This window comes from Bos grunniens, chromosome 9, assembly GCF_055505025.1.
Source record: "Bos grunniens cultivar Pamir isolate PY7600 chromosome 9, Bosgru_T2T1.0, whole genome shotgun sequence".
NCBI lineage: Eukaryota > Metazoa > Chordata > Mammalia > Artiodactyla > Bovidae > Bos > Bos grunniens.
Window position 1 is genome coordinate 82,869,518 of NC_141173.1, and position 16,661 is coordinate 82,886,178.

The window sequence follows — 16,661 nt, forward strand, 5'->3', positions numbered from 1 at the left end:
TACTCTCATCTTTTGACAGATGGTTTATATAATTATAAACGTTATTCTTATAACATTAAAAGATGTAATTAAGGCAGTTCCTTTTTTATATTCATATGACTATTTCCTTATGTCCTTTAAAACTTTGGCTTTGTTTTTTCTAAACCCTTTTTTGTAACTTGGTGCTATATTCAAATATAATACTTATTTTAATGAGCTCATCAAATTCCCGTTTTTCTTGTCTTTCCTAATATTTCTAAAAATTTCCCATTTTTGGTATCTTGCCTTGTTCTTGCTCTTTCTTTCCTATGAATAAAGTAGAGTAATAGTTGCCCCCTAATGTGAATGTCATATAATGATACCTTTCTATCTCCATGGAGTACTCAAAGAGAATTATGTATTTTTCCTTATTATTTTAGATAAAGACATTTTTCATGTTTTCTTTTTAAAGCCTCCATTATGCTGTACAGTGGTGTCTAGCTTTAAAAAGTCCTTTGTATTAAATTTCTACATAGTTTTTATGATGAAGAAAGACAACATTTTTTAGTTTCAATATTTTTTAATTTAATGAAGGAAGAAATCTTATTCTTATATTTGCATATAACCTTGCAAAATGTATACATTACTATTATTACTCATTTAAAAATATATGTTAAAATAATTGATACATATTAAGATAATTATTTTTTTGTGTGTGACATATTTAGTCAGAATATCCAATGCAGATATATAATGTTCTAGTTAATTTGTTAATTTTCTCAATATTTTTTAATAATTTGTCCTTTTAGGTTGAAAGGAGAAAGTAAGCAGGTGATGGACTATAGAAAAAGACTAGATGAGATTATCTGTTGGTTAACAAAGGCTGAGAATGTTGTACAAAAAAGATCAACCACTGAACTGGAAGAAAACCTGCAAGAATTAACAGTAAGTGATTTATTTGTCTCTATATTTGCTGATGCTTTTTTGATGCATGAACATTTACACTAAAAATAAGATATTGGATGACTAAATAAGAAAAGGGGAAGAAGCTTTGTATTTGTGGTAAGACTGGTGAACTTTAAAGAGGAATATACATATATACATTTTTTAATTTTAAAGAGCAACTGTTATTTCATCATTGCAGAGGCAAAGCTTCATTCATGTAAAAGTGATGTCATGTGGGTCTAAGTATTGGACCAAAGGATTTTAGAATATTTTAAACAGACATCAGCATTTTAGAATATAATAATTCTGTGAAGTATAGTTTTTTCCTTTTGGATTTAGAAGAGTATTAATTACTGATTACTATCTATAAAATGAGGAGAAGGCAATGGCAACCCACTCCAGTACTCTTGCCTGGAAAATCCCATGGACGGAGGAGCCTGGAAGGCTGCAGTCCATGGGGTCGCTGAGGGTCGGACACGACTGAGCGACTTCACTTTCACTTTTCACTTTCATGCATTGGAGAAGGAAATGGCAACCCACTCCAGTGTTCTTGCCTGGAGAAACCCAGGGATGGGGGAGCCTGGTTAACTGTCTATGGGGTTGCACAGAATCGGACACGACTGAAGTGACTTAGCAGCAGCAGCAGGATCTATAAAATGAGTTCTACAAGAAGACTCCAAGTGACTGGAGAGTTACTGCAGTTTATTATGGTCTTATTGTCACAGTTGTATTAATTAAAGTTTCTTTGTTGATCTGCAACCCGCAAGAATTGTTTAAAATTGTATAGGTATACAACATATAAAAATACATAAAGGTATATAGGTATGTTATAATAATATACCCAAATTTCCATACATTTTTATATCCACAAACTTTATATTTTGTGTGTTAAGAATTAAAGTACTTGTAGAGCAATAAGCAAAATGTGCTCACATTTTTATTAAACAAAAGAAATTGTGTGCGAGTATAGATGCATACACATGTGTGCAATAAGGAATATCTAAAATGATACCCACTAATCTCATTAGAGATTTTGTCTAAAGGAATATGATTGAGGTATTTGGGGAAAGACAATGTTAATACTGATGAAAAATATATGGCAAGTGGTTATTAAGTTTTCATTTCAAAATCTGACAAATATATAATAAGTTTGTGTTTATTATAAAAATTTTAGTAGTTTCCTTGGAATATGCCTTTTGTAAACAATTTGGGGTCAGTCACAAGGGTTAGGACAGTATATTGGGATAGGTAGACATGCATGCATAAAATGCTTCCATTGTTTCTGGGGATTTTTGGCCTTTTGTTAGAATAAACACCATTTTTATTTTTTATCTAAGAACAGAATATTAAGTTGTCAAGATAAATATGATTTTATATGACCCTGTTAAGAGGTGCAGGTTGGGAGTAGTAATTCATGTTCACACAGTGCTTCCTGGAAGTGGGAGTTCATTCCCGAATTAGTTACAGTTTGTTAATGTCAATTCAGGTTTCTTAGAAGTTTATTTTCCATTTAAGAAATTAAAGGTCCACATTTATAGGACTATTTCCCATAGAGATTTCTAACACAGTTCTTGATCTTTCACTGGTATGACAACCTTTTAACCATACCTCTCTTCTGACTCCCTTAGGACTTAACCCAGGAGATGGATGTACAAGCTGAGAAACTCAAGTGGTTGAATAGAACTGAATTGGAAATGCTTTCAGATAAAAGTCTGAGTTTACATGAAAGAGAAAAAGTTTCAGAGAGCTTAAGAACTGTAAATTCGTCATGGAATAAGGTGTGCCTTAAGAATTACTGTGATACCTTTTTCATGTTTATTGATTTTGTTCTCAAAGAAGTGGGATTATACAACTGTTTTAAGTATACCCAAATATGGGCACATTTTACTAATGCTTACTAGTATTGATAATTATGTTTTTTTTCATCTGTCATAGATGGAAGCTTATGTTCTCAAAGAATATTTATTTCACATGGGATTTTTTGGCATAGAAGATTTTATATGTTATATACTATATTGAATAATGAGTGTATATTAGAATTAGGCAATAAAATGCTAATAATTATGCTCTGAAAAATGAAAGCCTTAAAATAACTTTGTGATGTTGCATGTGACTTTTCATATATATAGATTTATTTTAAATGGTTTTATTCATTCAGCATGTATTTACTAGGTCCCATCACTTCATGGGAAATACGTGGGGAAACAGTGGAAACAGTGTCAGATTTTATTTTTGGGGGCTCCAAAATCACTGCAGATGGTGATTACAGCCATAAAATTAAAAGATGCTTACTCCTTGAAAGGAAAGTTATGACCAACCTAGATAGCATATTGAAAAGCAGAGACATTACTTTGCCAACAAAGGTTCGTCTAGTCAAGGCTATGGTTTTTCCTGTGGTAATGTATGGATGTGAGAGTTGGACTGTGAAGAAGGCTGAGTGCCGAAGAATTGATGCTTTTGAACTATGGTGTTGGAGAAGACTCAAGAGTCCCTTGGACTGTAAAAAGATCCAACCAGGCCATCCTAAGGGACATCAGTCCTGGGTGTTCATTGAAAGGACTGATGTTGAGGCTGAAACTCCAATACTTTGGCTACTTCATGCGAAGAGTTGACTCATTGGAAAAGACCCTGATGCTGGGAGGGATTGGGGGCAGGAGGAGAAGGGGACGACAGAGGATGAGATGGCTGGATGGCATCACCAACTCAATGCACATGAGTTTGGGTGAACTCCAGGAGTTGGTGATGGATAGGAAGGCCTGACGTGCTGCAATTCATGGTGCTGCAAAGAGTCAGACACGACTGAGTGACTGTACTGAACTGAACTGAAGTAGGTTGTAATGGTATGTGGCTACCAATATGATTAAGATAAAGTCTTTTTCTCATATCATTGCTTCTTTTGCATTTGAATCAGAGGTAAAGTAATAGGCTTCTATTTATTTTGGCTTGGGCACATAGCATAATGGGGCTTCCCAGGTGGCACAGTGGTAAAGAATCCACCTGCCAATGCAGGAGATGCAAGAGACCCAGGTTTGATCCCTGGGTTGGGAAGATCCCCTGGAGTAGGAAATGGCAACTCACTCCTGTTTTCTTACCTGGAAAAGCCCGCACACAGAGGAGCCTGGCTGACTACAGTTTGTGGTGTTGCAAAAATTTGGACATGACTGAGCAGATGAGCACACACTCAGTAAGAAGTCTGTCTGGGACATTGAACAGATATGTTTCTGTCTTGTTTTGGACAGGACCCATATCAGTCATTTTTCTTCCTCTCCATCCTTTTAAAATGATAGCCATCCTTCTATATCTAATGATTTAGGTGCTTTATTGATCTAGCCTCTCTGCTTGAGAACTACTGCCTTTATGGGTCACTGTTACTGATGACTCACACAGCTGCATGTCTGGCCTTGACCTCTCTCTGCATTCAGACTTCATCACAGCTGCGTGCTGAGCATCTGTACTTTGATATCTATGATATCTAACAGGCATCTGATACTAACATACAAGACTGAGTACCTGACTCCACCTCCCTCTGGGGTCTTAGTTTACTTTTCCCACCTCAGTTACTGGTAATCACATCCTTATTATGGTTTATGCCAGAACTCTGGACTCAGTTTTATGACATGTGAATTTTATCTCAGTGAAAAGCAAACAAACAAATAAACCCTGGAGTCACCATCATCAGCTTCTCCTTCAAAATTGCTGTCTCGTTGATGGATGGTTTGAATGGAAGGCTACAGGAGTAGATACACAATAAGGCAAATGGAGCAGTTTTAACAAATGTCGATATTGAGTGGCACATGGGTATTCCCTGGGCAATTCTTTCATCTTTTCTTAGGTTTGCAAAATTTCATAAACTTGGCCGCTTCTCACGGCCTCCATGGCCACTAAGTTGTTTCCTGTGTGATCATCATTGCCGTCATCTCTTGTGTGATTCCTGCCATGGCCACTTCCTTGGCCTCCTGTTTGCCTCACTTTTCCCTTTGTCCGTCTCTTCTTAACAAAGCAACCAAAGTATTTGTTAAGAATCATTCAGGTCAAGTAAATCCCCTGAAAAAGCCCCGCTAATAGTATTCCGTCTCATTCAGAGTAATGGCCAAAGTCCTGACGGTGGCTTATGAGGCTGATCGTGTTCTGGCTTCCTGTTATCTCCCTGACTTCATCTGCTACGCTGTCTCCTTGCTGTTTTTCAGACATGTTGGCCCCGTGTCCAACATGCCAGACTCAGCTTGTGAATATTCAGGCGGAGCACATGTATTTATTTAACACAAAGGATGTCAGTGGGTATTGTGTAGAATAGGGCATGGTGGCCACTTTGGGAACACAATGTCAGACAGAGCTTCCTTTATCACAGGACTTCATGTAGATTCTACACTAATTATGTGAGTTATGGGAATCTAGGACCAAGCAAAAGCAAGGCTTATCATGTAGAGAATTTCAACAGACACATTTTAGGAAATACTAATCTGCATTTTTCATTCATTCATGCTTTTATTTGCTCAGTAGGATTTTACTGGGCTCTCATTTTATGCCAGGTACCATTTTAAGAACTGGAAATGTAGCCAAGAGTATGAAAATGCTCCTTAACCCAAAGAGCTCATTGTGGGTGAGACAGGTAGATAACCTCCTTGTTATAAAGGAGGTATCTGTGGGAATATAAAAGTGGAGAACCTCCCTAACTTTGGGTGGTAGCCATGGAAGGTTTTGTGGAGTTCATATCCAAGCTAATTTACTAAAGATGAATGAGTATTAGTCAGATGGAGGATTGGAGGGAAAGACATTGCAGGGAAAAGAAGCATAAATGACAGGAGCTAGAGGAGACAGAGAGTGAAGAAGATGTCAGGGACACAGGTGATGGATCCACACTTGGACATATCTGAATATACAGTTGACAGGAAGAGTACGACTGAAGATCTGTTTTGGAAAGTCATCAGTCTCTTGAAACTCCATTTGATAAATGAAGCAATTAGAAACCAGGACCCAGGGAGAGAGGCCAGGATGAAGCATAGAATATCTATCACAGAGGTGGGGGTAAAATCACCATTGTAAAATACCAAGAGAATCAAGGGAGAGGGAGTGGCAGCATTAAATGTTGTACAGGAGCAGGCCAGCTAAGGACTGGATGACGTTCTTGCTGTCAGTTGGGGGTCAGGGAAGACCGCAGTGGATAGTGAAAGTGGACACAGAAGCTTAGGCATTGAAGAGGGGCAGGAAAGCGGCAGCAAGAATCATTTAGAAGAACGCTTTCTTTTGAAAATGTCATCATCCGTATTTATATACTATTCTTCTCTTTCTGTTTGGCCTGATGCTGTAGATATGCAGAGAAGTGCCTGGTGTGCTGAAGGAACGCTTCCAGGATCCCTGTTCTGTTGCTCAGATGAGAATTGCTGGTAAGATACAGTTTTTTCCTTCACAACATTTTTTATAAACATAGCAGAATTTTATGATTATGAGCATTGTATGTGAATTAGGAAAACTTATTTAAAAACACAATGCAGTTATGACTTATCATTCTGCTTTCAATCATTTGAAAAGAATATCGTCTCTAAACACAAGATGTATTTCACTGCCTAGTGTGTGCAAGGCACTTCCTCTCATAGGAATTAAGAGTTTTAGCCTTTCTTGAGGCCAGTGTGGAACCTGAGCCCCAAAAGAGCTTGCTGAAGGCGAGGGGAGAGGCAAGGTGGGGACGTTGGGGGAATAGTTTTCTAGGAACATGCAGCTTTTCAGCAAATCAATGGTAAGTCATTGTGTTGGCGTGTTCTGGAGATGTGTAACTAGGCGCTGATGATGACTGAAAACAAAAAGTTTGGATACCCCTGGGAGCAGGAGTCGGGGATTCGGAAGAGCTGTCCATCTCAGGGAGGCTGTTTGTGGACAAATGCTGATCACTTAGGCGAATGAAGAGTGTTTTCTCACTATTCATTTCCTTCTCTTTGCTGAAACTAGAGTGCAGGCTACTGCCCCGTAGCCACTGTGACCTCTGCTAATTAATCACTGCTTTGCAAGCTCTCTAAACCACCGTGGCTGGCTCTCCTGCTGTTGAGTCACCAGGCAGAACCTCCGATGTGATTAACCCTGTCTGCTTCCTGTGTGCCTTCTGCTGCCTCTCCCCTTCCTCCTCTGTCCTCCTGCTCTTCCTCCTGCTCCTTCTGCCCCTCCTCCTCCTCCTCTCTTCTCACTACTCCGGCCTTCTTTCTCCTGTTCCCCTCTGGAGTCAGAAACTGATGAGTGACAAGACTTTTTTTTTTCTTTTTTTGAGATTGGAGGCTTGTCCAGGGCCAAGTTTGTATTCAGTTTTTAATTGTATTTCCCAGTACCTTGTACAGGAGATACCTGGCATCTGATTGGTTTTGTCGCTCAAGATCCAAAACACTTGGATTAGCATTTGGGTCCTGCTGCTTTGTCACCTCAAGTTCAACTCCATAACCATAGGGAAAAGGCCTGATGCATTTTGCAAAAGCACATTAGGTTACTTTTGAAAATATCATCATCTGTATTCATATACTATTCTTCTCTTTCTGTTTGGCCTGATGCTGTAGATTTGCAGAGAAGTGCCAATGGCTTACATCATTATGTAACATCATGGCAAAGGAGTGGGGAAAATTTGAATGCATATTTAAAAGTACAAAAAACACAGCATTGTAAATCAACTATGCTCCAATAAAAATTTAAAAGTATATATCCAAACAATAAAAATAAAAAGTAAAGTACAAAAAGCTGCCAGCAAAACTACACCTTGCATTAGGTGAGCAGTTTATTCTTCATAAGATATTCCTCCCTGAAGTGTGAAACCTGAAGCTAATTCCAGTGTGTTCTGCGCCTCCTGTACAGTATTGTAATTCAGATTTTTATTATTCCTTTAAAAATTATATTAAAAAATAAAGTTAACTGTCTTAAAGTGAACAATTCAAGGACATTCCACAGTGTGGTACAGCCACCACCTTTGTCTAGTTTGAAAATATTTCCATCACTCCAGAGTAAAAACTCTTACTCAACAGTTTGTCTCCCTTCCCTTCTAGCCCCAACCCATGGCAACCACAAATCTGTGTTCTGTCTCGATGGATTTATCTGCTCTGGATATTTCCTGTAAATGGGACCATCCAGTGCTTCTTGCCCCTGTGTATTGTCTTTGAGGTCTATACATGCTAGCTTCTGGCTGACTGCACTCAGATGGGCACTCAGCACTGAAGAGCAACCCACTGCACTTTCTTCTGAGTGCCCCTTGCTCATTTCTCTACTAATGACCTCATCTCATTTTTAAAAACTAAAGTACTGTTTATTCAATGAGGTCTTCTTTTTCCCATCACAGACTCCCTCCACCTACCTACCGGTATACCCACAAACTACATGCTTTCTTCCTATTCAGTGGAAGAGTCTCCATTTTGAAGACCGTCTCCTCCTCCACTTGTGCTACGGATCACATCTTCTCTTGAGTTTAACTGATCCTCATTGTCTCCTCTCTACTGGATCATTCTCATTCACATACATCTCAATGCTTGTAGATCTAGTATCTCATTTAAACTGATGTATGGTATTTCATGGCATGGGTATACCTCAATCCTCAGAACTTTCTTCTCTAGCTTTGTTCACCAGTCCCATGACTTTAGACACTTTATAACTTTAGGTAATTTGGCCAATTCTTAGGCCAGTGCACTTGGAGTCACCCTTGACTCTTCTCTGGGTTTCATATCCAATCCATTGCCACCTTTTTCCAGTTCCATGGCCCATCCCAACTACTTCCCTGATCTTAAACTATTTATCTTTCATGTAGATTGTTGTAATATTCTAACTTACTGTTCAGATTCTATTCTTATCTTATCCCTCATCAATTATTCTGATAGCAGCCAAGCAATAGCTCTAGAAAACAAGTTTGATGTATTATTCCTTTGATTTCAGTCTTTTAATCACTTCCAACATACATAAGTGATTTCTGCTCCCTTACCATGGTCCAGAAGACCATGTATGATCTGTCTGCTGCCTATCTCTGTAATCCCATTTCTTACCCTTTTTCCTTTGTTCATCCTCCTTCAGACATACTGGTCTTCTTGCTGTTTCTAATATGTCAAAAACATTTCCATTTATGGCCCTTGTGCTTGCTATTTCTTCTTTCTTTCTTATCCACATGTCCTTCCCTCAGTTATTACATGTTTCACATTCTCACTTCACTTAGTTCTCATATATTCCCTTTTTTTTTTTTAATTCCAACAATGACTTTATTTATTCATTTATAAATCAACAGAATTTCATTTAAAAAAGAAAAGCCAAAACCCAAATAAATCATTCTTTGTTGCACCCTATTTTAATCTTTCATTTCTTTACAAATTTTAAAATTGTTAATAAAATTCTCAGTATATTCCCTTTTTAGATGGGCCTTTCCTGACCTGAGCACCATAACTCAGTTACATCTTCTCTCCAAGATCCATCCTGTCTCTCTCCAGCTTCTTGCATTAGATTTACTGTATGCCATATATCCATCCCTAGTGGCTCAGATGGTGAAGAATCTTCCTACAATGAGGGAGACCCAGGTTTGATCCCTGGGTCAGGAAAATCCTCTGGAGAAGGGAATGCCAACCCACTCTACTATTCTTGCCTGGGGAATTCCATGAACAGAGAAGCCTGGCAGACTACAGTCCATGGGAACGCAAAGAGTCGGACATGACTGAGCAACCAACATTTTCACTTTCATATATCCATCCACTCCCATCAGAATGCAACCCCTACGAAGTCAAGGCCTTTGTCTTGAAGTAAAGTGAAGTCGCTCAGTCATGTCCGACTCTTTGCGATCCTGTAGACTGTAGCCTACCATGCTCCTCTGTCCATGGGATTTTCCAGGCAAGAATACTGGAGTGGGTTGCCATTTCCTTCTCCAGAGGATCTTCCCAGCCCAGGGATCGAACCCGGGTCTCCTGCATTGTAGGCAGATGCTTTGCCATCTGAGCCACCAGGGAAGTCTTACACATTCCCATACCTTAGCATCTAGTCAAGTGCCTTGCATATAGTAGGTTTTTAATAGATGTTGATGAAGCAATGGATGGATAATGTAGGTTGTTTTCAATTTTTTAAAACTACAAAAAGTAACAGTGAGGATCAGGCAGAATGATGGGTGAGTTATTCTCCAGGGTATATCATGGTGAATTACTGGGGTGACCATAGTGAATATTGGCAACTTTACTTCATTAACTGCAGTCTAGACTAGTTGTTCCAGATTACCTATCCACCTGCTGAATATGAACCTTTCCACTCATTGTTCTACATTGTTCTCAGCACTCCAACATTTTATCCCCAGAACTCCTGTATGCTTTTAAAAATTATTGATTACCCCCAAAGACCTTTTGTTTGTGTGTTATGTTTATCAGTATTTACCTAATTAGAAAGTAAAACTGAGGAATTTCCAAGATTATTTGTTTATTAATTTGTTCAAAAGACAATAATAAAAATACATTCTGTCAACAAAATATTTTATAAGATATTAACATAAGAAACAGAAAAATCAGAAAAGTGACAGCATTACATTTTTGAAAATCTTTAAATTTCTGGCATAAGTGAAGAAACTTGAATTCTTGTATCTGCTTCTGCGTTTGCTCAGTTGTGATATCATATGTCTTGTAGCCTTGGGTAGAATGACACTTTACATTTGAGAAAGAGTGAGCAGGAAGAGGCAAATAACTTACGATGATGATGCTTATGGTGTAGGCATCCACATTGCTTGGAAGGATCTCTCGGGACCCAGAGATCCCCAGACGTCACATTTGGAACATGTGACCTGTGGAGATAGGGTGCTTGATTTTAATTTGTGTTTCCTCAGTTACCTGTGTGCTTGAGCCTTTAAAAAGTATGTTTACTGTCTTTCTTACTTCCTCTTCTGTGGGTTATTGGTTGATGTCTTTTGAGTTTTAAAAAAATACTTAAGTTACTAATTCCTTGTCTGGAATGTGCATCGCAAATGATGAGTGAGTGAGTGAAAGTTGTTCAGTCGTGTCCAACTGTTTGTGACTCCTTGTGACCGCATGGACTATACAGTTCATGAAATTCTTCAGGCCAGAATACTGGAGTTGATAGCCTTTCCCTTCTCCAGGGGGATCTTTCCAACCCAGGGATCGAACCCAGGTCTCCTGCATTGCAGGCAATTCTTTACCAGCTGAGCCACAAGGGAAGCCCAAGAATATTGGAGTGGGTAGCCTATCCCTTCTCCAGCAGATTTTCCTGATCTAGGAACCAAACCAGGGTCTCCTGCATTGCAGGCAGATTCTTTACCAACTGAGCTATCAGGGAAGTCCTACCTTCTCCCTTAATCTGTGGCTTTTAAAACTTTTGTTTGTGGTACTAGTTTCAGAATTCTTAAACATTAGTGATCTATTAATAGCTTTCTTTTTTGTGATTTATTTTAGAGCTCCTTTAGTCCTCTGAAATCATAAAGATATTCTTCTATATTTTACAATGTTAGTTTTCACATTCAGGTCCTTCATTCGACAGAGAATTAGCTTTCCTAAGGTGCATATGAGATCAAAATCTGTCCTATTACCTTCCAACTGCAGCCATAGGTCACGACTTTTCCCAGCATCACTTATTGACCAGTGAATTCTTCTTCACTGATCTACAGTGTAGTCTCTGCCAAGGTCAGGTTTCTCTGCCACCTGTGCACTGTGGTTCTTCTCTTCTCATGGTCTATTTGAATGTTTGGATCTATGATACTCAAAGTTAATCATTCATTATTAGCTGAGAAATACAACTAAATATCTGGTAAGGCATAACCCTCTATCCAAAAAAAATTGTTTTGACTGTTCTTGACCCTTTTCTTTCCAAATTAATTTTAAAATCAGAGTTCGAATATATAATTTTGTCAAGTTACAAACCTGTTGGGGTTTTTCTAAATATTTCCAATTTTTAAGGAAAAAGACTTGGCAATTAGTAGTAAATACATTAAATGTTTTCATATTTTTTACTCCAGTGATTCTGTTTTGGGGATTATCTACTAAGATGGCAATCAGAAATGTAAAGATACAAAATTATAAAGAAATGTAGAGATACAAAAAGATACATCTTACAAGTTCTTATTTTTCTAGTTTCGTTGCTTTGTTTTTGCAAGTTGTTTTATTTTTTTAAAAATTCAACAAATATTTATTGGGCATCTACTGTGTGCCAGGTATAGTTCTAACTGTTAGGGATTCATCAGTAAATACACATAAATGAATGAAATACGTGGTATGTTAGAAGAGAAACAGATGTGTAAGAGACTGTGCCACTGAGTTGGCTCTGGAACATGTGAAGAAATCAGGTGTGCTGAGAGAATATTGAGATTTTAAAAAGAGTGGCATAAGACCTCATTTAGAAGATGACAAGTAAGCAAAGACTAACAGAAAAATCACTTTTGTTGAATTTCTTTAATATTCCTTAATATTAAGAGTATTCTATGTTCTCTGACTTTCAGTGCTGTGATAGGAATTTGAAAGTATCCTTGATAGATATAACTGTACCTGTGTTAAGTTCTGTTGATAATAGCTTACTTGAAAACTGACAAGTGTTAAATACCTAGGTATAAAAAGTTTGTGTTAAAGCTTTCAGAATAATGATTTTTAAGCTCTTTTTGTTTTCAAAAAACAAAGAGTTAAAAGTATTACTAACCACTCTATAATGCTGTTAATTAAACTTATTGATGGGAGGGATCCTGATTTATCAAGCTTTTCTCTGAACTTGGAATATTATATCTAAACATTTACATATGGCTGATCAGCCCCTACATATGGACAGAAGAAAAGCAAAGTAATCACATACATAGTTTAGGTCAAAACTTGACTATTTAGGGAAGGAAAGGGTTAATCTAGATTATCTGAATGGACTTTGATGGATGACCAGAAAATATCTTAATTTTCAAGTCCCTTAGAGCCATGAATGGAAGCTAAAGATTTTAATGTATTTACTGGTTTCTTTTGATTGGTAGTGGCTCTATGGAATGTTGTGTTGAGAAGGTACATTTTAAGTCATTGAGAAAAATTGTAATTGTTAGAAATGTCTGGAATGCAAAGAAAGAGGACAAAGAGACAGCCCTTGTGCCAAGTATTCATCAGCTTTGACCTACATTGGCAGAGTTAGCTTATGTGCCACATCAAATCTGTGGGCCCAGCATGTCAAGGTTTTGCAAAAGCAAAACCAAGGGCTTGTGCTTTCTGTGCTTGTAAAATCTGTACTGAAAATCAGTGAGCAGGAATGGACTGAGTCAATAATCTAAAAGCTTCAATCACAGAGAAGAAAGACTACAGTCTCTGTCTTTAAGTGTGTGGCATAAGTCTAAGTGGAAAATATATCAGGTGGACAGCCCAAAATGACATTCTTGTCTTAGAACCTGTGAAGATCAAGAAAGGCAACTAAAAACAGGAATAGTCAGGACCTATGCGTTAAGTGAACTGAGTGGAATTCTGCCAGCAGGTGTCTCCTAGTCATGGTGCCGCTTTTCGTGAGGCGCTTACATCCTCCACCCTTCTTTGTTGCCTGTGAGAGGCTGTGCTCAGCATCTGGCACTAATAGAAACATTAGAATTGCAAAGTCTTTTTTTAGCTTATTATGACTAACTTTGAGTTTCATACCGTATTACTTTGCATCTTCAAACCTAGTTTTTTCCCCCCCAGTTTTATTGAGAAATAACTGACATATATCACTTTATAAGTTTGAGGTGTATAGCATGATGGTCTGATTTACATGTATTGTGAAGTGATTATCATAAATGAATCATCTTCTCATATACACGTAATTAACAAAAGAAAAGAGAAAAACATTTCTTCTTATGATGAGACCTCATAGGATTTACTGTCTTACCTTTTCTGTATCTCATTGCAGGGTTAACTGTAACCTTCATGTTGTACATTACACCCCTAGTGTTTATCTTGTAACTGGAAGTTTGTGACTTTTGACCACCTTTTCTTATTTCTCCTCCCCCTTTCCATTCACTTCTCTTAACCACAAGTCTGACTGATCTCTTTTCCTATGAATTTTTTTTTTTCTTGTTTGGATACCACATATAAGAGAGATCATACAGTTCTTGTCTTTCTCTAGCTGACTTGGTGGCAACCCACTCCAGTACTCTTGCCTGGAAAATCCCATGGACGGAGGAGCTTGGTAGGCTGCAGTCCATGGGGTCGCTAAGAGTCGGACACAACAGAGCGACTTCACTTTCACATCTCACTCCCATGCATTGGAGAAGGAAATGGCAACCCACTCCAGTATTCTTTCCTGGAGAATCCCAGGGATGGGGGAGCCTGGGGGGCTGCCATCTATGGGGTTGCACAGAGTCAGACACGACTGAAGCAACTTAGCAGCAGCAGCTGACTTAGTTTACTTAGCATAATACCTTCAAGGTCCATCCATGTTATCTTAAATGATAGGATTTTTCTCATTTTTTAATATCTGAGTTATGTGTATACATATATATTTCAATATTAACCCTTTAGCAGAGATATGGTTTGCAATTATTCTTTGCTGTTCTGTGTATGTTGTCTTTTCACTTTGTTGTGTTGATGGTTTCTTTTGCTGTGTAGAAGCTTTTTAGTTTGATGGTAGTTCCACTTGTTCAGTTATATTCTTCAGGTGTTATATTCAAAGAGTCAATACCATGACCTCTGTCAAGGAGCTTTATTCAAAGAATACCGTGACCTGTATCAAGGAGCTTTATCTCCTGTGTTTTCTTCTAGGAGTTTCATAGTTTCAGGTTTTACATTTAAGTCTTTAATCTATTTTGAGTTAGTTTTTGCAAGTGGTATAAGACATAGGCCCAAATTTACTCTTTTACATGTGAATGTCCAATTATCTTAGCATTATGTATTGAAAAGACTGTCTTTTCTCCATTGTATATTCTTGGCTCCCTTGTCAAATATTAGTTGACTGTATCTGCAAATCTTTTTTAAAGTAAAAGTTCAAGAGGAGTCTTAAGTATCCAGCTGTAAGAAAAGGGGTAACTAAAAGTTAGTGACTGTAAATAAAGATTATTACCTAGGTTTATTAAGAATTACTAATACTCATGTTATAAAGTTAAGTAAAAAAAGGACAGAAAATTACAGATAAATTGGCTTTATAGTTAAAGCAAAAACATCTTGATAAAATAAAATAACACTCCTAACTTTTTCATGATTGATGTATTTAAAAAAATTTTCTCTTGATGTCAGTCTTAGTTACTGTTAGTTGCTTTTGAATTATTGCTGCCCTCAAATAGGCTGTGTGCATGCTAAGTCGCTTCAGTCATGCCCGACTCTGTGCGACCTATGGACCGTAGTCTGCCAGGCTCCTCTGTCCATGGGATTCTCCAGGCAAGAATACGGGACTGGGTTGCCATGCCCTCCTCCAGGGTATCTTCCCAACTCAGGTATTGAAGCTGCTTTTTTTTTTGTCTCCTGCATTGGCAGCTGGGTTCTTTACCATTAGTGCCACCTGGGAAGCCCCAGATATGGTGAGACTGTCTTTAATTAGCTTTATTGCAACCATAAGCCTTGTAGCTACTTTAGGAAATAATATTGCCATTTCATTATTAAACAAGAAAAAACGAGGGAGGGTATGTATGTGTACTTATGGCTGATTCTTGATGTATGACAGAACCAATGCAACACTGTAAAGCAATTATCCTCCAATTAAAATAAAAAAACCCTCTTTCAATCATTTTACTTAAACTAAAATTTACATAAATACACATATGCATACATCTCCATTATATAACCAATATCAGATTATCCTGCTGTGTTATTAACACTTTGCTTCATGTTTAATTTCAGCTCATCCCAGTGTCCAAAAGGTGGTGCTAGCATCATCTGCATCAGATATTCCTGTCCCATCTCCTCGTGCTTCAGAAATTTCAGTTCCTGCGGATCTGGATAAGACGATAACAGAACTAGCCGACTGGCTGGTATTGATCGACCAGATGCTGAAGTCCAACATTGTCACTGTCGGGGATGTAGAAGAGATCAATAAGACAATTTCGCGAATGAAAGTAGGTACCTAGTGTAAAGGTTTGTCATGGAAACACCACAGCACAGGAGTAGACAAGATCTGTATGGATCGCTTTTGTTTATCTTAAACTCTGCGAGAATGAGCTTTAAAAAAAAATTTTTTTTTAAAGTGTTTCTTGTCCATTTAATCTGCCGTGTTTTCATCCCACTGAATTCTTAACTCACCTAAATTATTTAAGCAGCACATCCTTAGGAACAGGAAGGCCACTGAAAGAAGCCAGGATGCTTTCAACCAAATATGCCATCATATGTCCGACTTGCTTGATGAGTTGCACGTCCTCTGTGAGGTGTCAGAGTGACGTTCTTCAACAAAGGATGACCTCTGGGCAGGGACTCTGGATACATCACATCCAACGCTGCTGCCTTAATGAACCCAGTCTGAAGGGCTTTCACCAGGGTGTCTTGATCAACTAGTAGGCCTCTGCCGATGTTGATAAGGATGATGGTGGGCTTCATTAACCTCAGTTCCCGCCTCCTGATCATGCCCTGGGTCTGGGGCATCAGGCTCACAGCCAACATTACAAAGTTCAACCGCTGAAGCAGGTCACCCAGCCTCTCACAGTACATGGCCCCAACAGCTTTCTTCTCCTCTAATTTTCAGTACTCTTCTGTTAATAAACTGCTTTTGGGGCTTCCCTGGTGGCTCAGATGGTAAAGCGTCTGCCTGCAATGTCGGAGACCCGGGTTCGATCCCCGGGTTGGGAAGATCCCCCTGGAGAAGGAAATGGCAACCCACTCCAGTACTCTTGCCTGGAAAATTCCATGGACTGAGGA

At 38.3% G+C, this 16,661-nt stretch overlaps 1 protein-coding gene across 16 annotated transcripts in view; it reads left to right on the forward strand.

Annotated features, from left to right (window-relative positions):
- The window catches only part of UTRN (utrophin), a 556,162-nt gene that overhangs the window by 250,199 nt on the left and 289,302 nt on the right, over positions 1-16,661 (forward strand). For all 16 annotated transcript variants that reach the window (XM_086318195.1, XM_086318199.1, XM_086318196.1 and 13 more), the window contains 4 exons: positions 768-903; positions 2,532-2,681; positions 6,212-6,287; positions 15,654-15,868. In XM_086318195.1, coding sequence (XP_086174321.1) covers positions 768-903; positions 2,532-2,681; positions 6,212-6,287; positions 15,654-15,868 — 577 coding nt within the window. The remainder of the gene's footprint in view (positions 1-767; positions 904-2,531; positions 2,682-6,211; positions 6,288-15,653; positions 15,869-16,661) is intronic.